Source organism: Montipora capricornis, chromosome 7 (assembly GCF_036669925.1).
Source record: "Montipora capricornis isolate CH-2021 chromosome 7, ASM3666992v2, whole genome shotgun sequence".
Lineage (NCBI taxonomy): Eukaryota > Metazoa > Cnidaria > Anthozoa > Scleractinia > Acroporidae > Montipora > Montipora capricornis.
In genome coordinates, this window is record NC_090889.1 from 30,976,408 (window position 1) to 31,003,907 (window position 27,500).

The window sequence follows — 27,500 nt, forward strand, 5'->3', positions numbered from 1 at the left end:
CTTGACGCGTGCCGCGCGCGCTTGGATCTGCTGCCCAAGTCGTGATCATCCAATTCGTTATCGTCGTCTCCGACAACGGAACCATAAGACATCTGATCATCTAAGTCTGCAAATTGAGAAGCCTATTTTAAAATTAAGAAACCTATTGTATAATAAAAGGCTCCAGAAGCAATGATAAAATTTTAGCCATTAATATTTGGTTCATGTTCAGTCAATTACAAGGTTGAAGGCTATATTGTTCGCTTTACCCTTAGAAAACTGTGTCTTCTGCCGCCAGGCTGTTGGCGCGCTATTCGCGTATAACTCCTGTGATGATAGATCTTTATTGGTTACCCGTTTAATTTATGATTATGTTTAAAATGATCTTAATAAGTTTCAAGGCTTTACATGTCCTAGCGCCACCTTATCTTAGTGATATGTTAACTTATAAAGCTCATTTAAGATATAATTTAAGATGTTATGATAGCAACATGTTAATTCGACCTGCAATCAGATCTGCAAGAACAACTGGTGATAGAGCTTTCTCTGTTGCCACGCCAGGCTTTGCGTGGGTTTCCGAAAAATAGTTCACTGATTCGTATTAGGCCCATTAATTCTCTCATGATCAGGGTTTCTGGTCGATTAACTTTTTTCGGGTTTCTTATGGAAATTTAATTTGTTGTCACTGTCAGTTAATAGGCCACGTTCGATATATCAATATTCACACATGGCTACGAGGTTTTCTGGTTAAATTTGAAGATTATCTTGTTAAGAAATCTCCCTTGGGACTTGTGCGACAAAGAAAACAGAACTGAGTCGTGAAATTTGGCCATAAAGCCTCGTAGCCATGCCTGAATATTGATATATCGATCTCGGCTTATTGCAAAAGAAAATCCATCGACCACTTACTGGAAAACGACGCATCCTTTCGACCACGTGCACTTCCCATTGCTCTGCTATATTTTCCAAGCATCGAGGTTCGCGAGTCAGTCCCGTGTGGGGCACGTGCCGTGTCAGGCATGAACAGTGACGTTCGCGAGGCTGTCAAATGCGCGCGACTGGAACCCACTCTGGGAGCCCGTATCAGTCCCCAGGTTTCTTCCGCTCCATCACCGTCGAAAGCGGAGGAAAATGCCGAGCTGTTGCTTGGAAGAGAGATGGGTGGTTGTTCTGATCTGTTCTTCACGGATTTGTTCTTTTTCCTAGAGCGATGTTTGCTTTGGGTCTTAAGTGAAAAGGAACTAGGTTGGATATTACATTGTTATCCTCATTAAGCGATTACGGATATATACTGTTCCTTATAGTAATTTCTGTAAGTTCTGGGACGTCCTTCTCGGGACTACGCTAACCCCGACTATCGTATTTCACTTCATTATGATCTTACAATACAATAGCCTTAGCCCTTTGTCAGAGCGAAGGGCTAACGAAGGGCTCTAACGCTCTGACGAAGAGCTAACGCTCGAAACGTCAGCTTTTAGGATTTCTGTACGGTGGCCAATTTACATTATCAACTCCGTTGATAAAACCAAATTATTAAAATTCAGCTTGATAGTGGGGCTTAGAGGACACAAACAAAAGAAATGAATGAACACGTTTAAAAATGTAACATTCTTACCTTTTTGGAAGCAAGGACGTCACTAGATGATCCTGACTTGTGAGAACCCTCCATATCCAATACAGTGTTGTTTTCATCAATGCACGTAATTTCTGGGACGCCTTCATTGGTGAAAAGAGATTTTAGTGCCTTTATGTTTGTGTACTGTGTTTACTGATGTAATGTCTACATCGAGAACTTTTCAACCTGATGGCTTTTTCCACCCTTTTAACGCCAGCTATTGAAGTCAAGAATGGGAATATTTCAACAGCGCTTGTGTTGCCGGTAAAATCCGTTCTCAGGTTGAATATATTTTAACCTTGGTTAAATTGGTGATCCTCATTTTTCCTAGGTTAAATACTCATTCAGATGAATTTGAAGAAACGTTTGTTGGAGTCTAAATTAAGCCTAGAGAAAAATTAGGGTCAGGGTAGGAATAACTTCGGTTATTGACTTATCATACAAAAGTAAATATCAAAAAAAACTGTATTGGGTTGAGTCAGAAACCCATAAGGGTTGAAACGTGTAACGGCCCCTTGTGTGCTGGTAAACAAGCTTATGAATATTCAATTTGCTAAGTACCATATTTGGAACAACAAGAGCGAGGGGTTTCCAAAAATGGTACTTAGCACTAAAACATTCAACCAATCAGTTCTCACTAAATATTCGAAAGCTGTGAACGCGCGTTACACGTTTCAACCCTTATGGGTTTCTGGTTGAGTATGTTTGTCGTTGTAGAGTAGTGGTGAGGACGCAGGACTATAGATCTGGAGGGTTCAACTCGGAGTTAATTATTCGAATACCGTTAATTGCATAATACAGTTGGTTGTTCGCTTACTATGTCGTAATATTGAGACTGAATGGATAAGCGTATGAATACAGAAACCGATAAGATGATACAAGAAGATATGATGAGTCCTTTTTTTCTGAGTGGGGGGAAGGGTGGGGGGAAGATAGCTGCTTTAAACTAGGTGGAGTGGTGGAGTGCATATTCAACCTACAATATTGTAGGTAAAATGAGTATCACCAATTTAACCCGGGTAAAAATGAATTCATCATGTGAAACCGGTTTTTTGTTCCTGCTACATTTTTCATGGGGGATTGGACGACTACTGAACGCGGTGATTAATTTGTACTCCATCTTCTCCTTAAACGTTTAGGGTGATTCAATTTTTCTGGGCCAAGAGCATCAAATAGCCCAGCCAGGAGCCTACATCTCCGATACTAATACTAGGCCAATATTATGCCAATACTAGGCCAATACTAGGCCGATGCTAGGCCTATACTCCAATACTACTGTAGGTCTATGTAACGGCATTTACACAGATCAAGCTATTTTCGTGCGAGTGACCATTCTCAGTCCCACGGGTAATTATTTCTCATGCAAGACTTGTGATTAGCTGGAAAGGTCTGATTTCGCGGGAAAATTTCTTTCCAAAAATAACCGTGATCGGCCTTTAAAAAAGCCGTGCCACAAATACAATGAAATTTTACGCTCCTAGTCATGCGTTCCTACTCCTGCTTAAGGTTTGATCTACACGTCGACTGTTTTCCTTTTTTTCAAGAACGATATCAGTAAATGCCATCAAATTATGAATTTGTCTTTATCCGCAATTACGTGCGTGGTGGTTGGTGAAGGGATGGGGTGGGGGTGGGGGTGGGGGATGGTTTCGGCATATCAGGCGCGGACAAAGACTTAAGCTGTGTTCACATTAGGCCTCGATTATGATCGAATTGCAATTGTTTGAAGTAGAGATTACAGTGCGTAATTGAACAGAATGGCGAACACGTGGTGGTATGAGCAGACGAAACTTTTAATCGCTTTATGGAGCGAAAATTTGAATTTGTCTTCTTCTATTCTCGGTAGCCATCCTTGGTTCTCTTTTGCTGCTGATAATCGTGGTAGCTGCGCGATACGGCGCCAATTTGTCTCACACTACGAGGTTACCCCGCCTGTTTTATTTGAATTTTCGCAAATGTGAACGGAACCATAATTGAATAAAATCATATGCAGTATGATAGCCTGAATTATACTTCAGTTGATCATAATCAACGTTGAGTGTGAACACAGCTTTAGTATGAATAACAATGAAAGTTTGAAGTCATACCAGTTTCGATGCCTTTGCCACACAGTTCTTTTCTCGCGTCACTTCCATCTGAATTGTCAGCACCTGTTGGCCCTTTCTCCTTCAACAAAGCTCGCTTTTGTGTTGACTCTCTTTGTGAACGCAACAATGATAGTATTTTTTCTTTTATGCGCTCGGGTAAATCTTTCACTGTCATGTTTTTCAAGATGTTGGAGTTCAAGGTTAATTTCACAAATGATTCGACATTTGCGCTCGTTGTACAACTTGCCAATACTGCTTTTAAGTCATCGATGTTCTCAGTAACATAAGTACTCACATCATTGTAAGGAATATCTTCAAAACCCACAGTTGTTTTTATAATATCAGCGTACGCTTCTTCATCTAAGTTTTGTTCTGTGGCGACTTTCTTTAAAGCTTCCCTTATTGTAGTCGAGTCAATACCCATTTCTGCTGCCATAGCTCTCACAAGGGATTCCTCGTCAAGATCTTGTAGATGAGCAACTTTCTCAAACGTTTCTTTCACAGTAGTCAAGTTAACACCAAGAGCTGCTGCTATATCTTGGGAATATGTCTCTTTGCGCTCCTTCCTCGCACTGACTACTTCTTCAAAGGCTTGCATAATCTTGGTCGAGTCAATACCCATTTCTGCTGCCATAGCTTTCGCAAGAGATTCTTCGTCGAGATTTTTTAGATGAGCAATATTCTCAAACGCCTCTTTCACCGTAGTCAAGTCGACACCAAGAGCTGCTGCTATATCTTGGGAATATCCCTCAATGCGTACCTTCTTCTTCGCACTGACTACTTCCTCAAAGGTTTGCATAATCTTGGTCGAGTCAATACCCATTTCTGCTGCCATAGCTTTCGCAAGAGATTCTTCGTCAAGATTTTTTAGATGAGCAATATTCTCAAACGCTTCTTTCACCTTAGTCAAGTCGACACCAAGAGCTGCTGCTATATCTTGGGAATATGCCTCAATGCGTACCTTCTTCTTCGCACTGACGACTTCTTCAAAAGCTTGGATAATCTTCGTTGAGTCAATGCCTACTTCTGCCTCCATAGTTTTCGCAAAGTTTTCCTCCTTGAAAGCCTCTTCCTTAGAAACTTTCTTAAATGCTTCTGCCATTCTTGTTACGTCGACACATAAAGCCACTGCCATTTCTCGGACATACGTTTCCAAGCGCGCTTGTTTCACACTCACGACTTCTTCAAACGTTTCCATCAATTTATCCACATCGAGACCCAGTGCTTCTGCTAGATTTGTGACGTACGTTTCTTTATCAAAGTTCTGCGAGTCGCCGCCTTCCTTAAAAGCTTCAACAATCGTGGTAACGTCGATCCGCGAAAGACCAACGTCTTCAAGATTTACGTCATCCGATATCAGATACTCACTTGGCAGTGCTAAGTTTTCCATGCTTGAGTGAGCCATAGGGCGGTCGGCAGGGTCTTCGAATTTATCCTCGGCAAATTCGTTAAGAACAGTTCCACTTCCGGACACCACATAACCCTCTTTTATGTCCCTGGGAGAAACGAATAAATAAAATATTGCAAAAGATTCTCAAGGATTAAGGGTGAGGGGGTGTTGATTCGCCAGTTTTCTGATAAGGTACTCGATACGAGAGTCTTATCTGAAAACAAATCAATATCCTCTCTGTCATCATCGTCGCCGATGTCGATGATGATGTCATTCTGAACCTTAGGAGCTTATCAAGGGTAGCTTCTATCTGCCACACTTGGCCTAGAAGTCAACCCTTCCCAGAGTAGATTTATTTAATTATAGAACGCCTCCCTTAGAAGATCCAGCACACCCACTGTTGTAAAAGCCAATCAAAACAGAGCTGTCTCAAACTCAGGGGAAATATGATACTTCCCGCGGGAAAAACCTGTTCCTAAAAATAAATATACTCGGGAAAGGGTTGACTCAAGGAATTGGTGGATATAGAGGCTTCTCTTGATGAGCTCCTGGAAACTCCAACGTTTACAATGGCAACGCACACTTTTTTACACCTAGCGTTTGGTGTCGTCGTTCGTAAAGAATCTCATTGCTGTGGCTATTGTAACCGATCTTTTCGTCGTCATCGTCGTCGTCATCATGTCATGTTCATCAATATCATCGACGGTATTTTTAACGTCATAACAAGCCTGTCTCGTTCCCAGAAGTCTCACTCTCTCTCTCTCTCTGCGCGCAAAGGACGTTGGGACCTCGCGCCTCGTCACCAGTCACTCGCGTTTCGCGCTCGAAAGGAAACACCTAAGGACGAGGCGTGTAACTATCATCGTCATTACAGTCAATGTTTTTGTTATCCCTATTGTTGATGATATTATTATCTATTTTCAATTTCTCTGTAATCAGCCACAACACTTATCATCATCATCATCATCATCACTTAATATCATTACCGCCAATATTACACCTATGATGGTCATTGCTGTAACATCGTTATTTTGCACATCATATGATCACTACCGTCATTAAAATAGTCACCCCTTCGTCTTATCCTCAACATAACTTTTCAATTTCATATCCCGTTAACATATGTAAAATCCACATAACAGTACTAAAATCTACAAACCCTAGTCTTCGGGGTTTTTTTCGTCCCCTGACTCCAAAGCGAGGTTTCTTGTTTTTGGCCAAATGTATTGCAGGCCCACGGGTTGGCTGTCGTGCAAACTGGCAGTTTTGAGGTACTGTTCCGAATTCCATCCAATGTTCTTTACATCGAGGACAGTGGAATAAGGGAGTGCAAAAAATCCCAGGAATATACTCTTTAGTTTTTATCTGCAAAAGGGAAATGACTACTCTTGAGCTTTTGAGCAAACCGAGAAGACTGCTTAGCCTTCCACTCATTATTTATGTCCATTTTTCTGAAAAACTTTAAGATGCCTTATCCCGGGTGATTTCAGATTTTATGGAGCTGCACCCCTGTTCTCACCTATGAAGGTGTTTTCGTGTGATGGCTTATTTACCGGGAATATTACAAAAAAAAAAGACACACTTGCAAAATAAAAGTTCCTCTACCACAAGAAAAGCTACCCCCTCCCCCTTCCCCCACTTCCTGTTAATTCCGCCTTTATGACCCCAACAACACCCTCTCGTCTGCTAGTAGAAGGTTTTGGAGCCTGCTAAATGTATAAGGTAAGACATTGCTCTGACCTCAACATAAATACCCATCTTGCGAATGAACAGTATTCGATCGAGTCCCTCTCCTTCGAAATCTTGCAGAAACAGTTCATCTTCCTCAAACAGAGTGTCGATGAGTGGCTCAAGATTGGATCTCATAACCTGTCGTAAGAAAAATGGCCGTGCTTTCAGGCTGGGAGAAATTAAAATAGTCCACAGGAATGAAAAGCTGTAAATTTTTTGTCTTTATCTACGAGGACTGTCTATCCATTTGCCGCTCACAAGTTGGTTTGTTTACCAAACGAAGGGCTAATCACAAAAGCAACTAATAAACAACTACAAACAGAGGAAGATCCACCATATGCTACAGCTAACTTCATCATCATCATCATCATCATCATCATCATATCATCGTCATCCTCAATTATGCTATCTTCCTGTTCTTCTTTCCCTCCCCTTCCCCCTCCTTATTTCTGTCTACTCTTAACCCAGTTGTCTAACTTTCTCTCTGTGTTTATATGCTACTATGTTACTCTAGCTAGTGTTCATTGTGTGTGCATTTGCAATCGTGTCCCTGTAAAATAACGATCACAGACGTCCTTGTAAACCTCGTGATATACCCGTTACCTACCTATTGCAGGCTACACAGCATGATAACTAAGTTGAATAAAGCTGATATTGCAATCAACCGTACATTGCCCGTCGACTCCATTATTTCGTCAACGTAGCCTTAACATTCTAGACACTTCATTCTAATTGTGTCACAAAAAATGAAATTAAAAATCCTGGTGCCGATACCTCCTCCAGTGGTAAATCAACTGGCATTTCAACACCTTCCGGGGCACTCTGAGTATCCTTGCGAGCTTCGCCTTTAACTAGCAAGTCCAGCCTGTCATTAGCGTCGGGACTGGGAGAGAGAGTGACACTGCCACGACGACTTCCAAGAATGCTGGGTAACTCCGGTAACTGAAGGTTGCACAATTCTCGTTTATCCTTAAAGTAAAAAGACGACTTTATAAATAACAAATAGGACGTTAATTTTCAACCAACCTCTAGAGACACCAATACGACTTCTGGTGGAAGACAAAAGAGACGAGACATCTTTTTTTTTCGTCCACTAACATGGCGGCAATGACGTCACGTGAAAATCTCCTACATACCACAAGTTCTTGTTCTTGGTCTACGCTTGGAACATGACATAGGGCACAAGTGGGGACATTTTGATATCCCAGCGTCAGGAAAAACCGATGATCATTGCAAAATTAAAGAAACAAGGTCTATCAAAGAACATAAGCCACAGCTCTAAATGCAAATCCTTTGATGAATTTACACCTGAGGTTGTTCATCTGAATTGGTCTGACCCAGACCCTTTAGAACAAGTATTGATATATTTAAGTGTATTAAAATGATTATAAAAACTTTAAAATTAAAAAAATACTAATAATAATATAGAAAATTGCATAATATATATCGGTTCTCCTTTGTTTTTGTTCTTTTTTTCTTATAAATATATATTTTGTTCAAGTCTCAAGCTATTAGTTTACTTAGAAAGCCTAGAAAGGTTGTCTCTCCGTCTTCATGCTATTGATGAAGACCGTTAGAGTAGTTTCCAAATGACTTTCCAGAGTAATTAGGCGATTGCAATTGCCACGCTTAGTGATTGCTCGCGCCAGTTTATCAACCAATCAGAAGGAAAACCAAAACCAATCGCCACTTGCACGTGCGATTTTTCCCGCGCTTTGAGCAAGTTACGTGGAATTACTACGAATTTGGATTGGTTCATTGCGCTCTTTGCACTTGCTGTGATTGGTCGAAGTAATTACTTTGGTATTTGTTTTACGAAACTCAATTGAAAAACCGCTTTATAACTTTTTTAACAACAACTGTTCAGTGACTTACTAGGGAGTTTAAGCGACGACAAAGGCAACGTCAATGAAAACGTTACTTCACCAGGTGATCTGGTGACGTAATTCGGAGGACTGGGGAGAAAAATCTTAACGCCGTATCCCACAACCGCGCGCGGCTTTATTTTCGAATTCAACATGGCAGAGGCGAGGTTAGATCTTGTCGGGTCTACTTGAATATTCATTCAGTAACAGGCAATGTGGTAGACACGTAATGATCTGTTGAGTTTTGGCGATAGCAATACTGCAGGGAGTTTGAAAACAACACCTAAGGCCGCGCGTGGTTATGGGATACGGCGTTAAAATTTTTCTTCCCAGTTCTCCAGATTACGTCACCAGATCACCTGGCAAATTACAACTTAGCGCTATCGCACGTATTTCGCGATTATTCCATCTTGTTTACGTTCTACAACTCGGGCGAACTATCCAGTATAACTGGATGGGTGCGAATGGTTTTTAAAGCCGCAAAAATGAATGGTTCATTGTTGTATGATCACGTTGTCATAGTCGTCAAAACCTCAAATTTGGTGAATTCACTCTGTTGTTTTGTGGAGTACGGAAACGAAATGCACGGAAATTCGTGTTGAACGTGCACCACGAGTATTTCCGACAAGTTAACGAATATTAGGCGCGTTCTGATTGGTTACTCAAACTCCGAGTATCGAACGGGAGTGGCGCCCGAAGTATTGAAATCATCGTATGCTGGAATAAATATGAGTTAAAATCATCTATTCGTCTTATGTTATCTCACTAAAACAACTTTCCACCTCAGTGTCCGTGACTAGTAGTGAATATTTACCGAGCCGCAAATCTGCGAGGTAAATATCCACCACGAGCCACCTCCGGTGCTGTGAATAGTTGTTAAATATTATGGCTATGTGGTGTTGTCGTTGCCGTAGCCGTGGCCGTCATCGATAGGGAGCTTTAGCAACGACAACGGCGACGGTAACGAGAACGTCACAAATTTGCATATTCAGTGGGCAAAAATAATAGCTTTGCACGCTCTGCACGTGCGTTTTTCATTTTTGTCCATTTCTTTGCCGTCGTCAGCAAAGTAAAAACGTGAAATAATCAAGTTTGAGGTGTTATGGAGAACGTTAGCACTTGGAGATAAATTTTTATTTTTCTCCCCTAAATTAAGAACCGCTAATACCGGTTTCATTCCTGAGGGACTGCCACATCTTTGTCATATTAAAAAGCTTGGAAAAGTTGTGAAGTGATCGCAATAACGAGAGTTTATGTTCTTACAAGACGTTCTCGTTGCCGTTCTCGTCGTCGTTGCTAAACTCCCTATCGTTCCTTGCTGTTACCTCATCTCCTTCATCAGGCTCCTGCGCAATTGAACGTCTCCGTTCTTCAGTCCCAAGACTGCTCGATGCTTTCTCGTTGTCCACGGATGGAAGGGAAACATTTTTATCCTTCTCTAAGCCAACGCAATGAAAATCGAGTTTTCCGTCGACTTTCCCTTGAAGAGATTTTTTGGGAAACACTTTTCCCACTCGCGAAATCTGAGACGACACAAAAATAGAATTACAGCTGTACATGTGGAAGAAATAAAATTCTTTTGGAGACAGAGGAAGGGGTGGTTAAAAGGGGAGGGGAAAACGTAAAAGCAACTTTTGAAGGCAGAATTATTGGGTGCCAAGGATAAGTGACGCTTCTTGTCTTCGGAAACTTGACATCCAGTAAGGTGTTAGATTGATATGAGCAAAAAGCTAAAAACTATTTCATTGATCCACTCGTAGATAAACATTTGAGATATTTAAGTAGAAGTAATCAGTTACTATAGATTTAAGTAAGAACATTCATTGAATCATCTTCTAAAACAATTTTGTGCCTTACTCAAAAGATCACCATAACTGAACTGGGTGCTAACCTCTTCAGTCAGATTGACATAATGAGTTACAAACACGATCATGTTAGTAAATTGTTTGGGGATTTTTTCGATCTCTATTTAAACTGTGAGAAGGCCATTATGTCGCCTGTAGGACTACGCACTTTTTCAGGATTCTGGCGCTTTTAATCTTTTTTGGTTTTCTCAACAGACTGATTTACCTTTTTTCTCCTGTCCGAAACAAGCCGAGGCAGAGTCTCTGACGCAGTATCTTTGGAAACTTGTAGGCGGGGAAATGTTAACATGGCAAAGTATTAACCGCTTGCGGCGCATTAAATTCAAAAGTGTTGGATAAAAGATCCTTGCTTTTCTGTTTTCTTTATCGAGAAGTTTAAAGGCTCTTATGACGTTCCTATGCGTGGCCTCAGAATCTTCAAGTTTGCGCGCGCGAACCAGGTATTAACCAATCAGATGATAATCACAGTCTGTGAAATAAAAGTTGCGCACGCTCGACAGGGCTAAAACTAGGAGAATGATAGGAAGAGCCAAAGCAAACATGCGAATTGGCGAATCTAAGTTTGACCCCTGAAAAAAAGAAAAGTAGTTTGCAGCGAGAACTATTTGTTTGTATTAAAATTTGATGTTAACTGCTACAGTTTGCAGCTTACTGCTAAAGCTGCTACTCGCTTCTACAGCTTACTCAGCTTGATGTTAACTGCTTACTGCTTTTAACTCCTAGAGTAATGAATAATTTTATGATACATGTACCATAAGAAATACTTCTAATTCTTAATACTCATAATACATCTGTAATATTAAATAACAAAATCTTAAAGATAAAATCTAAATCAGTTGTTGGATGTTAAAAAAATATGAAGCTAAATGGGTCCGCAGAGACCAGCGGTTATCATTTTTACCGATGGAGTCTGGTAACGATAAAAGCGAAAATATGGCGGACGAAGGAGAAGAAATGTCATCTCTCGAGGAACAGGCAACATACAAGAAGACGTCCAAACGAAAACTAAAACAGTTACAGGTGACATAATTTTGAGTCATTACTTACAAAGCCGTGAGATAGTTTTTAAGTTATGAGAATCCGTCGTCGAACGTTTCCCCTGGAGATATAGAGGAATCTTTGTTTACATTTTTTTGCCTCGTTAGCATAAGCACATCGTTTTGCATTCTATCAGCTAACATTAGTGCATTGCATAAAGAGGTATCTCTGAAACTTTGAGCACGCTTTACCAGATAATCTCTGAGTAGCTACGCGTTGAAAATTATAAATTTTACAAAGAATGTGTGGGCTCATTAGGCACTTTTGTCAACCGAGATTTTATCAGTTTTCGTTGGCAAATAACTCGCTCGTTAACACAGCCCAAAGGCTTCAAATTGGAAATTTAACTAAGCTTAGCACGTTATTTTTATTCCTATTGAAGTCAATTTGTGAAAAGAGTGATCAAGGCTGTTGCCTAACAGGAGCTCCTCTTGGCTCCTTAATTTTTCACAGCAACACCTTTCACTTCATATGTTGGGCTCCTAAGTTCTCACCGTTTAGCTCTGAGGGCCCCTTTAAAATTTTCTTAGGCAGCAGCCTTGGTGATGCCTTCTGTCAGCAAACTCGTATGTTAACGAGACATCAAAAAGTAAACAATGACGTCAGCAAAGATTCGCCTATTGCATTTGAAGCTGGTCACAGCGCTTAGATGTTCCCTGGAATACTGTAGCAGTCTTTTCCACCAAGTTTGGCTTATCAAATGAGTTGATAAAGGGGAAAAAGGATGGAAGATTTGGTTATCAAAGAAGTTGATAACAGAGGTGCCAACCTCTGGAGATCTAAAATCTGGAGATTTTTTTCATCAGGTCTTCCCCCCCTCTTTTTCACAACCTGCATTCACAACCTGCAGAAGGAGGAACCAAATTGTTCTTACTGTGGTTTCCACCAAGGAATGGGTTTGTTAGAGACCCACGCGTAACCCCAGGTAGCTAGCATATGCAGAATCGTTAAATGTAGTGTCCACAATCATGTCACAATGGGCCATTTCCAAGTTGCTGTTTGTCTCGGTCTCGATATGAGTCTTCGTGCTCAACTATTGTACATGTAAGGGAAATGAGTTTGATATGCATGAGAATATGCAACTAATTTCCATTTGAACGGTTGTGGACCCGGACTCGCTTTGAAACTGAGGCATGCAGCAACTCGGAAATGGGCTATTGATAATTGTATTGCATAATAGTAGTTTTATTAACCCATTCACACCTCAAATGCGCTAGGCCACCGCCCCATTGATGAGTAAAATCGTCTGGAGTTAGACAGAGTAAAATCTATTTAGTTTTACTCTCAGGGTTCAATGGGTTAATGATAATAAATATTATATTAAATAAAATTAAAGAAGGCTCTGGAAAAACATGGCATGTGACTATTTTTGGCAGTTTTAGAATTTTAAGAATTTATGCCTAAATAGGCTGCAATCTTGGACAAAACCTGTTGAGACAGAGACATTTTGGGTACTCCAGAAAATTATCCTTTTAAAAGCCACCCTTTTCCTTCTCCCAAACTCAATGTTGATTTATCTTGGTCGGAAATATACTGTAGGACAGATGACAGTAGTTAGCAACATTGACTGAGGGGGAGGGGGGAGGGGAGTGGGAAGGGGAGTGTAAGTAGGGGTATGCAAAAATGAAAGTGAATTTGTGCACTGTCTTGACAGTTTTGTCCAAGATTGTAATTTCGAATTGTGCAGCAACAAAAGAAACAGAGGCAAGGTTCAGGGAATAATTTGCATTTTCCTTTGTTTTGTTCAAAACAAAATGCTATTATTCCCCTTAACCTTGATTTTCACTGTATGCCCTTGTGTTTCTGCACAATTCGAAACCAGCCCATTGTCACAGATGTTTTGAAAATGAAAATAAAAACGATGCCCAGTTTCTTTTTTTGGTTGTTTTTTTGGCTGTTTCCCGTTTGATATTTGAGAATTATCAAACCAATTCCCCTTCATTGCTCAGTTGTGAATCAAAGTATGACCACTTTTCCCCAATAAAAAAGTGAAATTCAATCCAAAGGTTTTAGAAACAACATGATGTACACTGTCTTTGAGATGATTTAGGAGAATAAATAAAGTGGAAAAGTGTTTAGGAGATATGCACTTTTAATTAATAATAATTGTTATTCTTAGCTCCTGCAAACTTTTAGAGGTAGTGAATTGATTGATTTTTTTTTCACCATTTCTTCAAGGTTGAGGCTGCTTCAAAGTTAATATGCAATTTATGTCCAGATAAGAAATTTACATCACTGAAGATGTATGATGACCACGTAGCTTCCAAAAGGCACAGGAAAAAGAAAATAAAGAAAGAAGCTGCAGGAGCGTGGGTTTGTCAGGCCTGTGAACTGACGCTTAGCTCACAAATAGAATGGGTAGGTACACCTACATGCATGCGGACATGTGTTCGATTTTCTGCCATTTAGGAATACTGACCCTGCCCTGTTGGGGTCAGGACATACCATGTCCTAAACTAACTCAGTGTTTTCAATCCGTACCAACAGCCAAGTATACTACATGTATACTTGACTCAGAGAAGTCAGCTACTTTTTCCCTAAATTGATAGCATACATAACAGGCATTTTGGTGAATTTCAGACTCTTTTTAGACCTTTGTTAGTGATCGTTTGAAGGTGAATCTTGTGGGGTTGATTGCAGGCGGTTTCTTGCTCCTCGTCCCCACCCCCTCCCCCTTCACTTTCTATTTTGACCTTGGTCCAGGTTTTTGCATGGCAATTACCTTCAAAGTATCACTCAAAAGTCATCACTGGTGGAAAGAAGAGTCCAAAATTTACCGAACTGCCTGTGAAGTAGGCTACTAAATTAAGACAGATTTGTTAAAAAACCTAAAGATAAAATTTCATTGACGAAAAGTTTTAATACAACAGTCGTTTTAATTCTCTAATCAATCGAGCAGTCACCTTCAGATTTTATTGAAACCTCTGCTAGGGTCATCAAGAGCTCTAGCCACTTACTGTATAAATTGTACTGTCTTACACTGACAATAATAAGTATTCTTTAATGTGGAACCCCTTAGTGGTAAATGGGTTAACAATATGAATTTTAACCAAGTGAAGCTATGATCGGGACTTCAACGGGTTTTGAACCCGTGACCTCGCAATACTGGTGCAACGCTCTAACCAACTAAGTTATGAAGCCACTGACGTTGGGAGCTGGTCATTTGTGGGCTCTAATGTTCCCGTGAGGAATGAATCAACGATGAAATGATATATGAAGTGGATCACATATGAACTGCAGATATGAAATCAAGTGAAGCGAGGTCACGAGTTCAAACCCCGTTGAAGTCCCGAATTTTTCAGTCTTCTCTACGCAATTGCAAAAATTGCATTAATAATTGCAAGGATCATAGCTTCACTTGATTTCATATCCGCAGTTCATACATATGATCCATTTCATATATCATTTCATCGTTGAACATGAATGTCCTATAAGACGATGTGACATACGCTTTCACAATTAAATTGGTGAAAAGAGAAAAATGGTTCTTTTAAATAGTGGTACTTCAAAATTTTGTAGTTTTGGCAATTAAAGCTCATCAACGATTTTTCGCTGCCTTTGGTAAACAGGGCAAACACCTCTGTGGTTGGCGGCATCACGACAAACTTAAAGAATGGGGCACAAAGCTGTTTGTAACAAGTTCTCCAACCACACAGCAGGAGATTGAGTCTGTTGATGATTCACAGTATGAAGAGATTGAGGAAGACGACGAGAATGACAACTTCTGATAACTATTGGTAAGAAAAAGAAATAATTATAATATAGATGTGAGCCATTTGGCAGGGGCGCTTCCTTGAAATCTGGCGAACCCAGTTCAAGCCTCGGTCTGCCCACAAAGGGACGGATGTCCTTGTAAATACTTGTAGCTATAAACTGGTTTACCTAATGGCAGATAGGATTCTTAAATAATTATAGGTCACGCTTTTTGTCGCATCAGTAACACTTTCGATCAGAATGCACAGTGCAGCTACCAGAACTCATTGCTCTACGAAGGAGCCTCGCTTTGAGCAGCAGTCGCATAACACAGTCAGGAACGATTATCGCCCTCTAAATCGTGAATATTTGGAAACTTGCATCCTGTCAAGTGTATTTCCGCTTCCGCTTTCAGTTCCGATCAATACCTGGCAAACGTGACCTATCTTTGTTCGTAGTCAAAATATTATAATTGTCGAGAGTTCAGGAAACCCTCACGCATCTTTAGCAGAACTAATGATGTGGTCATGTTGTGTCTTGTAGAACTAACATTCATTCGAGTCTCCTATACCTCGAGACCAGTGGTAGGGCATCCGAACTTGCAATCGGAAGGTCGTTGTGGGTTCGACCCGTGCAAAGGAGCACTAGGATTTTTTCCGAGTATCCCCTATAGCTCGGTGGTAGAGCATCGGAATTAGTAATCGGGAGGTCGTCGTAGGTTCGACTCCTGCAAACGAGGACTCGGATTTTTTCCGAGTATGCCCAAGTCACCAATTAAAAAAAAAAACTAAACTCAGTACTTGACAATATCTTTAACTTGAAGCATTTATCCCTGCATTTTCACTGTTTTTATCTGATACATCTTTTCAAGTACTTAACGTCTTCTTTTGACATAACCCAGAACGCCATTTTCTTAATGATCTCGATTTCTCGATTGTATTTTGATTAGTTCCTGTTTTGGAGAACCCAACAGAAGGTGTTTAAAAGTTACGCATTCCGATGAAATCACCCTTTATCTCAAATTGCCTTTTAGAACTTTTTATCTTGAATTTTTCGTTGTCTTCTTCGGTGGCTCAGTTGGACAAGCATCGGACTTTTATGCGAGAGATCTCCGGTTCGTAACCTGCAAAATTAATGGTTAGACTTTCAAGTCGACTCGGATAAGGTCTAGAAACCGTAAGCTCCGTCTCGCTGGACCCTTACTGTTGATCAACACTGTGGAACATTCGAGAACCCACACACTGTTCGTGAAGATATGGCGGAAGACCTCCGGTGCAGGTTTGAGAATAATTATCGTAAACCGCCATGAAACTGTATGTGATACGCGTATATACATACATTACCATGATTATGCACACAATTATAATAACAAACAACGATATCCTGATCAATAATCATGTCATATCCTTGGGCTATACTCGTTTTCTAATTGAATTATTTTTAATCCACTCTCCCCCTTGCGGATTTGCAGGAAAAAAGGATTACACGAACGCACAATTGCATCGTACGCTGCTTGCCTTCGTTTTGTTTCCTGATTAAGCCTCCTTAATAAAAAAAAATCCGGAAAAATTAAGATTCTACTTCATTGAGAATTAAATCGGAAGAATTTTGGATTAAAGCCTCAATTACACTAGCAAGTTTTCCTTGACAAGTTTTCCTTGGCAGTGTAAATGGAAAAATATGACAAGTTGTTCCTTGTCAAGTGTCCATGCTAGTTTTTGAACAAGGACACTTGTCATGGAAAAACTTGTCAAGGACGATATTTGCTAGAGTAAATTACTTATCAAGGGCACTTTTCAAGGAAAACATGTCATATTTTCATTTACACTACCAAGGAAACTTTTCAAGGAAAAACTTTTCAAGGAGAACTTCTAGTGTGTACAGTTGGCTAGTTTTCCTTGACTAGTGGACTTGTCAAGGAAAACTTGCTAGTCACGGTAAAGTTCGACGTAGGCGATCAAATATAGTCACGTTCACTCGGTTAACAAATGTTTAACTGATTCGAAGTACAAGTTAACCTCGCACCATGTATTTTCAAAGCAAGCTTAACACCCACATTTGTCGGTTTTCACAATTCCATAAGACTGGTAAAAAAGAAACCTTAGCTTTTGCCTTTTAAACAGTTCTCGTCGATAAAGGATAAAGTTATTGCGATCATCCCGTGTAGTGCGGTTCAGATCATAACTTCAGTGTACCAGAAAAAGGTCGCTCTAGCCATAACGAATAATCGTATGAACGGGGAAGTCGCAATAGATTTTGGTTTTATCCATATTTGGACGGTACAATGGCGCCGTTGCTTCTAGCGTTGGAGAGCGAGGCAATAGCCATCTCAAAATAAGCTTTTAACAGGTTGCTAAATTGAACCACTTTTTGGACTTTCTGTAAGTTGTAAGTGCTGCTTTTGACTGGTGACTCAAGCAGCAACATGCGCAAACGCGTTTAAGAGGCTGTTTCACGGCAGTACATTTCATTTTGTCACAGTGTAGTTTTACTAATTACTCACTCCTCAGTATTCGCTATGCAACTGAACGTTAACCCAGAAATTACTTTTAAACAACACAAATCAAAGCGTCGCGACAAAAATATGTTTGTTGAGCGTCCATAATAACAACAGAGATATACTTTCAAAAACGGTTAGGCTGAGCAGTTCGTTCAAAAACCCTAATTGCAATTCATTTTAATCTCATTCAATTTTGGCCATCCCGGCTGCCTTTTGTATTGGCTGGTAGGTAAAACCTTCCCTCAGTGTTTTGAGTAGTTATTTTCACGCTTAATTTTGTTTTCAGTTCCCAGTCGCTGAATTAGGCTAACTTTGGCGACACAGCCATGCACTTACTGGTGAAACAGTTACATTTGTCCTTCCAAAGGTTATCACGTCTGAGTATGTTTCTTGTTGGGCTATGAAAACACGCGTTAATTGCCAGATATGGATCTTTTTCATTTGGCTGTTTTCGCTTTTGCGTCGAAGCGGCAAGCCAACATTGTTTATGTAGAATTTATTATCTGGCTATACTCACTCTTTTTTTTACTGATTATACTGCTTTACTGCTTATTACCCACTGTTTTTTTTTTACTGATGTTCATTTAAGCGCGCGCTAATTAAGGACAAGTACAGGCACAAGAACTGGTCATTGAATATCATATCAAGTTCTAAACTTTACAACTTGATAAGAGGAACATCTTTATATTTTCCAAGCTGACAACTTTTCCGTTGTTCAAATGGAATTCAGCGTGGTTTTACCACCCAAAAGGTTAGGTACGTGTAAATGAGATAAATGTCTGTCGTCTTTGCCGGGTGAAAAGAAAATTGATTGGTGCTCTCTAGACTTGAACTTTCGGTCCAATGTTCGTTTATTCTCGGCTGTTCAGTCATTTATCACGTTTATATTGCAGTTTTCTTTTTTTTTTTTCCTTTTTTTAAAACTCCGAGTCCGCTGTGTGTGTATTGAGGTTAGTTGTTCCGCGTAGGCGCTATCGGTGAGCTATTAGTGTCGTTCATATAGTATATGCGCTGTTTAAAAAGTCGCTTGTGAGCCCCTCAGGGCTGACGGTTTCTATAGCATGAAGCGACAACCCTCCCCCCCCCCACCTTCCCCACACCCCCTTCCCTCCCCCCCTTCCCCCCCAACCCAGTACGGGATGCTATTCTGCCGTTTCTGAGCAGGACCTCGAACTAGCGACCCCGGGAGTTCGGCGCGCCAGCAACTGCACCACGTGTCTCCCATTGTTAACAGGTTCATGCTGTTTTGTTTTAAAAATAGAAGAGTTCTTGTAAAAGTCTTATATTATAGAATATATGTTTATGCGAATCGGAAGTATTGTTGCTTAACCAAACGTGCAAATATACTGTTTACGTGTTGCATACGCAGCGAACGAATTACATCGTGCGTAGTAGTCCTTTCTTCTACTAGGATTTCATATAGGATCTAAACGCCTAATTCCTCAGGATTTACGTATGTATCGGTATGTAAGTAAGGCATTATGCTCACGTTCGAATGAGAATGTGAACTAGGACGGAAATATCATATACTCCCTCGCATATTCCAGAACCCACATTTCGTCCCCACGAACGCACATTCCTCCTACAGTTACAGTTATAATGCCACTGAGTGCTCAAAATGCCTTGGAGCCTTGGAAAGTATGGAAATCACGATGATGTTTTGACGTAAAACGACACACTTTTTTCACGAGCGATATGAAGACAAGTAACGTAACGCCGGTGCGTTGACGTGTGGTTGGCTGCTTGTGTTTTCGTCTGAGTGTCCAGAGGTGCAAGTATACAGTGAATTAAATTCACTTCAGTCTCAACAAGCGTCACGAAGCGTCCCCTCGCTTTTCTTGCCAACTTCAACATCACTCGCATCTGGGAATACAGACAGTTCACGTCACAAACTGTCCTCTGAATTCCGGTCCTCGAGTGAAGTACTTGCATTTACCCTTAACCCAAAGAACCCAACCTAATTGCCAGAAATAGGTCGGAAATGCTTAGACGTAAGTCGCCATTGAAAACCATATCGAAGCTGCAAGGCACAATTAAAACAGTGACGGGCATCTGTGATAACTAAGTGAACTTCAGAGTAGATGAGTACTGATAAATTTGAAGCTCTGAAATTATCGCCAATGGCTAAGTTTCAAATAAGTTGTTCTACATTTTTTCGTGAGGATTAATCGATTTCATCTTTCACAAAACAAAAGTGCTCTCAGATTTAAGAAATTCGAAAGCAATGCGAGATTGCATGTGGGTTCAAGTCGCCATGATATTGAACTTGTTGTCTCTTGCATGGTTTTATTAAAATCAACGATAGCCTTGAAGCAGACTTCAGTTTAAACCCACACACCGTGGTGTAGGGATATAGATTTAAAGAGCTCAAATTTTGAACGTCAATCAGGTACTGCTTTGAAGTGAATAGTTTTAAATATTAAAGTCGTGATGGACAGGGTGTGTATTTTTGGTGCCGTATGTTTTTAAAAGTAGAAAGGAAAACAAATCAGTTTGTGATAGGAAGCGAGCTTGATTGACTGTAGAAAAGAGAGGCTCTTTCTTGCGAAGTTATTTTTAACTTTCGTGAAAATTTGCAAAGAATGCTTGTGTGCATTTACGAAACACTTGAATTTTAGATTGCTTATCAATCATGCAATCTTGATAAATGTTGCTATTCATTTCCATTTGAGAGTACCAAAATTGAATAGCTATTATTGAAATGAGGATACGAGAGGGCGCAATATGAGGCTTTTTGTGAGAGTCCAGATAACAAGACACGATAACCAGGTCAAGCTGGGGTCGCCTCAGAAACGGGGAAATCGGAATCCTCAAAGACCCCTTGTTTCGTTTCCATGCCTTTCAAACGCTATTGCAACTTTTCCATTGCTCCAAATGTCCGCAATCGTTCTGCCAAGTCCTCCACGCATGCATGATTAGAACTTATTTTTCTAAAAGTCGTACAGGTTTCCACCCATATCATATGGAACGACTTAATGAGCTCGTGATTTTCACGTTTCGAGAAATTTGCAGTTAACGTTTAATCTTGTCTTAACAACTTCTATTTCGGTGCGTTCTCAATTTTGTTATTCAGCAAATAAACGAAATGTCGCCCTATTTTTCCATTCTTTCCCGATCTACGTGGTCTTTAATCTAGTTGAGATTGAACGGACTTTCCTATTGCAAAGATTATCTTGTGTGGAATTTTTCTAATGCGTTTCTTGCAAACCCATAATTTTTTGTTGATTTATTAATTTTTTTGACTGCATAAGTTGGATGTAAGAGAGATGACATGCCATTTCAGTTTGCCGGAATAACATTTCAACTCGTGTATTGCAATTTTCATCGTTTTGGTTAACAATTTTCTCAATATGTAAAGAGAGTTGCTGCTTTTAATCCAAACACGGCTCCAAAGCATCTTGGGTATCGTTCGGTAGTTGTTTCAATGATTACTGTCATAGCTTGCCTTAATTCCCGGCTCTCGGATTTTTGTTGTCTTTATGCATTGGCTCGTGTTTTTCCACCTTATTTTTGTATTTCTTAGGCTTCTCCAAGTATTTGTAAATACTGACAACTCGCAAGCCGAAGTGAGAAAAATAAAACAGATTAACAACGACGGGTTCTCTTTCTTAATCCAAATCTTCAATTTCCGAGAAGTAAAATATTTTTCTAGTGTGGATTGATGAAAGATATCGCAAGATGCAAATCGAACAAGCTCGGGCACGATCGCCTATTTTGGTTATTTTGTGAATATTTGTAAAAAGCTTTGATTTGATCAGAGGAAGTTGGATTGGGTTGGGCCAGTGGGGAAAGGGCGTTGTTATGGACAGCTGGCTGTGTATCAGTGATGATTTTGTTGAAAGTGTAATACACAAAATTTCTCTTTAACTCCCAAGTAATTTATGTACAAAGAGTAAGTTTTTAGGGCTATCCATGGCACTGAACGCAACATCCTTTATTTATAAGATGTTGGGTGAAAGGAAACGTATACTTGTAGGGTCGTGTTTTAACTAAGAGCAAACAACACTGAAAACTATCTTCACAAAAAATAAAGATTGTTATACATAAAATCGTTTACTACAGTAGCCGCAAGACTGGTTAGGGTCGAGATTTAATTTAAATTAAACTGCCTTTTTTTAATTATAACTTCTTTTTCTAACTCTGGTGCGATTGATTTCAGAATTGGACGTTACTCCAAATTACAACATTTCGATCGCTGATCGAGGCTTTATATGCTTATGTTACATCTCTGAACATGGTTGCCAGATCTGCAGCTATACTTCTCTGCCTACCGCACACTACTGCTCCCTCTCCCTCCCCTCCCCCCCTTCTTTACGTCACGTCTATGTTTTCCCATCTCTTGAACAGTTTGTTTTGTAACAAGAACAACAGCAACATCTGGAACAACTCTAAACGAGAATGGTCATCGTAGTTCATAGAGGTGTACAGGAAGCCATGCAGAAACTTACAGGATTCGAACCCATGGTAGATTTCAGCGATTGCGCTGCTTAGTGACTTTATTGGCACTCCCTAGTTAAAAGTAGAGTATACCTAAGAAGAAAGATGAAAACGAAAGATACAGTATTAAACAATGACAATCATCATGATACGAAGCGTTAAATAAAATTAAGTAAAGTAAATCATCCATACACTAAGCAATCTGTCCAGCTATGTTTATAATACATGCATTTCTTAATTGTGAGGGCTTCAAATCTAAATACACCATACTTCTGATGGATTCTCTTGATGCAGATACAGATATCAAGAAGTAGGAACAAAAATTGAACTGCACTATTTTAGCTAAGATGTTCACCGATCTTATGGAATAAGCTGACCCCTTGGCTTTCTCCCCTATTGTATCGCCACCTGGTTTACCCTTCTCCGCTTCTCGAATTCGCTTAAGATTGTAGCGCACTGAATTTATCCAAATCTAATGTCTCATTACATCGCGAAACATGTGCGAGAATCTGGGAAATTAGAAACAAAGTTACTAGTGCTGTTGAAGAGACTTTTATCTAGTCTTTTAGCCGATGTTAGATTGATTAAGATTGAAGCACACCGAATTGATATAAATCTAAACTCTCCTTACATCGTGCAGCATGTGCGAGAATCTGGACGAGTATAAACAAAGTTACTGCATGCTGTTGTAGAAACTTGAAGGCTTCAACCAATGCCACTAGTTTTTGCAGATATCCTAGTTTTTGTTGGACGACTGTTTAAGAGATTACTGTTTAACTTTCAGAAATATATTGTTTTGCCATTAGGCTTGTATAGGGATGAGGAATTAGCCACTTTTTAAGCTGACGTTTCAGATGGTTTTAAAGGGTGTGTTCTCCATCTTTGCTACAATGTCTTAAGTGTGTCACTATTTTCCAAAGCCGAGTGAGAGAAAATGATCATTGCACTCAGCTGGACAACTCCTATTAGATCCACCTGAGTTTTTCAGGTCTCTATTAAGAGACAGTTGCTTCAGTGAGTTGTCCAGCTAAATGATCACTGCTCTCATTCGTCTATAGCCCGCACTTTAATATCCATTCATTTTTTTTCAAAGTGCTGTCACAATTTCATAAGCGCGTGAGTCGTATTTTTGGAAAATCCGTGGGAAGAAGAAAATTGGACATTTGCCGAAGATTGTTGTCTTCACTCGCGTGCCGATAAGCCAAGCACTGAAAGAATAGTTGAAAAATTGCCCGAGTGCTAAGCGATTTGTTTTCTTTTTTAATTTCTCCTTGACGTCATTGTCAGCAATTCTTTTATACCTCGAGTGCTGAGAAGCCTGATTCCAGATTCGTGTGGAACAAGAAACGTCGAGGCGGAATTGTCTTGCTCAATGGAGAAAGTTATCTCCCTGTGGATTATCACCTTGTAAACAACCCATTAGGCTTGATTTTCGTCTATTTTGTTTAAAATACGTGCATTAAGGGTTGCTTCATCGTTAAGCTGTCATCCCAACTCAGATTTCCGTTTTGTTTGTTTAGCCTCGTAAGCACTCGTAATGAAAAATGGACGAGCAATAACAGCTACTTAGTTTACCAACCAGCTTTATAATGTACGAAAAATCCACGTCAACTTGACAAACGTCATGTAAATCCAATGATATCGGCCAGAAGTGAAAGAAAAGTCTGGCATCTCCTGGCGTTTCATTTAAACCAGTAAATGTCGAATACCGTGTATGGCGCTAAGGGCAAAATGCGAGTATTGTGCAAGGGAAGTAATTATCCATATCGTGCACGCACGTGCTATGTTAATCGTGACCTTTTCTTCACCTATTAAGAGTGTGACGAACCTGGAGAAGAAAAAGCCTTATAAAGAATTCTTCGATTTTGAAGGCAAATAAAAATTTGTCCTAAAATGGTATCCTCTTGGCTTTAGCGCCCACTGAGTTGCCGTTAAGCCTTCAGGGTTAATTAATTTTCTTTCCTAAACAATGCAAGCTTTAGCTGGTTCGTGGATGATGACATCCAGATCGTGTTTATATTTTTTGAGGAAACTATGAAAAGTTTAGGTTTAACACATTCCATCGGAACGGGCTGGAACACGAAACATGAAACAAAGGAATCTGGAGTCAAGAGGTCACAACGGATAATTCTTCGGTAACAAAATTTGTGTACTTTAAAAATTTTGCAACAAATTTACTCCAGTGTCGGCGATGAAGCCTGCATCCAATCAAATCATCGGAAGTGGATTGTTTCTCTAAGATTATTATCAGCTAGAATACTCGGTGATGATTTGATAAGCCAATAGAAAAGCTTTAAAAAAGGCTAGCCACCGACCACAGGGTATTTAACTCGTTGAGCGATTGCTAGTAACCACATGCCTCCCAGCGCTGGTACAGAGCAAGGCGGAAAATTTCAACAGTCCAGATATTGCTTTGCTTTAGCCAGCCTCTGGTAGACATGGAACCCGAATTACTCTTTGAAGAATTTATGGATTCGAGTACTTTGGATTTTACAGAACTGGACGAACAATTTCCGCTGTGTGGATATTTAGAAAGCTTGGATGCAACAGAGGAACAACATGTTGATTCTATGGACCTGACCTGTCCGTTTGACTTCTACCTTGATTATTTATTTTCCAAAGGTATTGTCGATTCAATGAATGAACAGATTGTCCTGCAACCCGAGTGCGACGAGGCAGGGGAACTTAAAGACCATCTTATTTCCTCGGTTTTTAATTCCTATTACAAGCAAGCGTTTGAATTAAACGAGAGGAACGCCAACGTGAAAGATAACCTCGTGCTATCAGCGAGTCTTCTGTTGCCCGACAACCAACGCTGTAGTGATTCGCCGTGTTTAAGTGATTCTAGCAGTGATATGTCTGTTAAACTGGAAGGGCTCGCTGCTCATTATGATTGTTCCGGGGCAGAAGGTCAAGTTGTTACCAAAAAGGACCAACCAGGTTCAAACAGCAAAACACAAGCCGGCCCCCGTAGGGAGCGCGCGCGACGCCGCGTCTCCTCGCGCGAATATAAGTGCAGCTTTCCTGGTTGCACCAAGATGTACACCAAGAGTTCCCATTTGAAAGCCCACATTAGACGACACACTGGAGAGAAGCCCTTCGCTTGTACGTGGAAAGGATGCAATTGGCGATTTTCAAGATCCGATGAGTTGGCCCGGCACAAGCGATCGCATAGTGGGATCAAGCCGTTTATATGCGACCTCTGCGATAAGAAATTTTCTCGTTCGGATCATTTAGCCAAGCACAGGAAAACGCATTATCGTGTGAGGAAAAACTCTACTTTTGTAATGAAAGTATAGACGTGCTTACCATCTACATTTTTAGTATGTTAATAACCCTTTTCAAGGCAGTTTCCACAATCTTAAACCAGAACAAATCCTATATTTCCAAGCTTTCAAGTGTTCTCCACAACGGGGATAAAAATTGGAACAGCACCGTCTTGCACTTGGAGAAAAAGACTAGAAAAACGATGAAACAGGAACTTGTAGTTGTAAACAAACACTACGGAAGCTTCTCAGAGCTGCCTCATGCAAGCATTGTAATCCACACTTGCTTCCTAAATTTCCTAGAAAAAATACATGCGTATATTTTTACATAACTTGCACTCCGCAGCTCAACTTTCATAGGTATACAGTATATATTTTTAAGTTTTTGTTTCTAGGAATTTTTCCCAATATCAATGCAAGTTCGTTTCATTCGAGGCGAAAATGACATAGTTTTCTCGGCCTCAGTGCCTTTACTTTTGAGAAGACAAAGTAAGCATATATTGTTTCAGCTCCTTTATGCAGTTAAATAACCTAAGAGATGTTAATATTGTAAATGACCGCGTGCCGTGCAATAAAAACCGTATTTTCTTTCCAAACGCAGTTATTGTGACAATCAATATGTTGCAGACCACCCTGCGATATCCGTTGATAGACGTTCGCTTTCTTGCATCAACAGTGACGCGAGTCGCGCGTTTGTTGACATCTCACATGTTTATTTCCGGTCGATAGCTCCCTTGACGTTGCGTAATTTTAGTCTCGCTTTGATCTTTTCCTCCGCAGCCCATGGTTTCGCGGTTGCATTGCAGACAAAACGGAAATCGGTTGACCTTTTTTTACTGATGTTTTCAGAATTGTGTTTTAATGCTTGTTTCCATCGATAATTCGTCTGTATGTTGAGTATCTGTCATTTGTATCAAAATGGAAAGTTAAGCCGAAAAAAAAAAGAACACTTTGGGTTATAACAAAGACTAATACTGACATGTTACGGTTCTCGGAATTTGCTCCCAAAATAATCCATCCAAACAGACTACGAAAACATCGAACGTCAGTTTTGACAGGAATATATCCTGAGAAAGAAGTTTAAGTCTTTCCAAAAGTAGGTTGGAACTAAAAGATGGTATGGCATCAGTGACAACGCAGACATAAATGGCTTGTATTTTCAACGAAACAGGAGTTTCTGGTTTTGAATGGCGACTAGAAAACTGGCTTTGAAGTTTAAAACGTGTTGGTCAAGTTTTAACCAAGTTTCGATATGAATTGCAAAGAATGGTTCGATGTTACGAAAGATCGTTGACAATAGCGAAATGATACTATTAAGAGAAAGAACCTTCCGAGTTTAACTATGTCACAACATTAAAAAAGAAGTGTGAGGCGGACAAGCGAAGATTTTCGGCTTATTATGGTAAACACGTTTTTCCACAATTCTACAACAGTTTGCCTATACTGCTGAAATTCAAAGGAGATGCAGAACTATCAAGTTTTTTAGCATAGCCTGCTATGTTTCTCGGGAAGCACGCTTCTCCCACGTGTTAATTGTTCTTGTTGTCACGTGACATGTTGCTATAGAGTGTTTTACTCACGTGATCGGTAACCTTGTTTTTCCACCGAAACGCAAAAGAAAACGTTTGCATGACAATAGAGCTCAGTTCTCGGAGGATTAAGAAAATAACACAAACAGCGGTGATAAACATTGTATTCGTATGTATGTGTTTATCACCGCAGTTTGTGTTATTTTCTTAATCAAGCTACGATGGCCTAAGAACAAGAGTTTATACGATCCAAGAGGATTAGTTGGGTTCACCAATATGGCCGCCGTTCCATTGCTTAGCAACAACAATATGGCCGCCGTGACGTCACGGGAAAACACTCTGTACACAATCCGACGCAGAGTCAAATGAAGTGCTATTTATTGCCATGACTTGTACAGTCTCTCGACGTGATGAAGGTTAAGGGCCAAAATTTAGTGGTGTCCTATTACAGAATTTCTAAGGATGGTGAAAAGCTTGAACGGTTCATGCAACTCCCTCAACTTTG

General features: G+C 40.1%; 3 protein-coding genes across 4 annotated transcripts in view; 2 read left to right on the forward strand and 1 right to left on the reverse strand.

Moving 5' to 3' along the window:
* Positions 1-10,821, reverse strand: part of LOC138055847 (uncharacterized) — an 11,497-nt gene extending 676 nt beyond the window's left edge. Inside the window, exons 1-9 of the mRNA XM_068901716.1 lie at positions 10,738-10,821; positions 9,987-10,190; positions 7,577-7,744; positions 6,812-6,940; positions 6,231-6,436; positions 3,682-5,177; positions 1,595-1,695; positions 889-1,204; positions 1-106 (exon numbers count right to left, since the gene is read on the reverse strand). The exon at positions 1-106 is cut by the window's left edge and continues 676 nt beyond it. Of these exons, the coding sequence (XP_068757817.1) occupies positions 1-106; positions 889-1,204; positions 1,595-1,695; positions 3,682-5,177; positions 6,231-6,436; positions 6,812-6,940; positions 7,577-7,744; positions 9,987-10,190; positions 10,738-10,821 (2,810 nt within the window). The remainder of the gene's footprint in view (positions 107-888; positions 1,205-1,594; positions 1,696-3,681; positions 5,178-6,230; positions 6,437-6,811; positions 6,941-7,576; positions 7,745-9,986; positions 10,191-10,737) is intronic.
* A 4,348-nt stretch (positions 10,822-15,169) lies between these two features.
* Positions 15,170-27,500, forward strand: part of LOC138056900 (uncharacterized) — a 49,169-nt gene continuing 36,838 nt past the window's right edge. For both annotated transcript variants that reach the window (XM_068902842.1, XM_068902839.1), the window contains exon 1: positions 15,170-15,307. The gene's annotated coding sequence lies outside the window, so the exon portion shown is untranslated. The remainder of the gene's footprint in view (positions 15,308-27,500) is intronic.
* Positions 24,375-26,062, forward strand: LOC138056901 (Krueppel-like factor 6). The gene has a single exon (XM_068902843.1). The coding sequence runs from the start codon at positions 24,639-24,641 to the stop codon at positions 25,497-25,499; it is 861 nt and encodes a 286-aa protein (XP_068758944.1). The 5' UTR covers positions 24,375-24,638; the 3' UTR covers positions 25,500-26,062.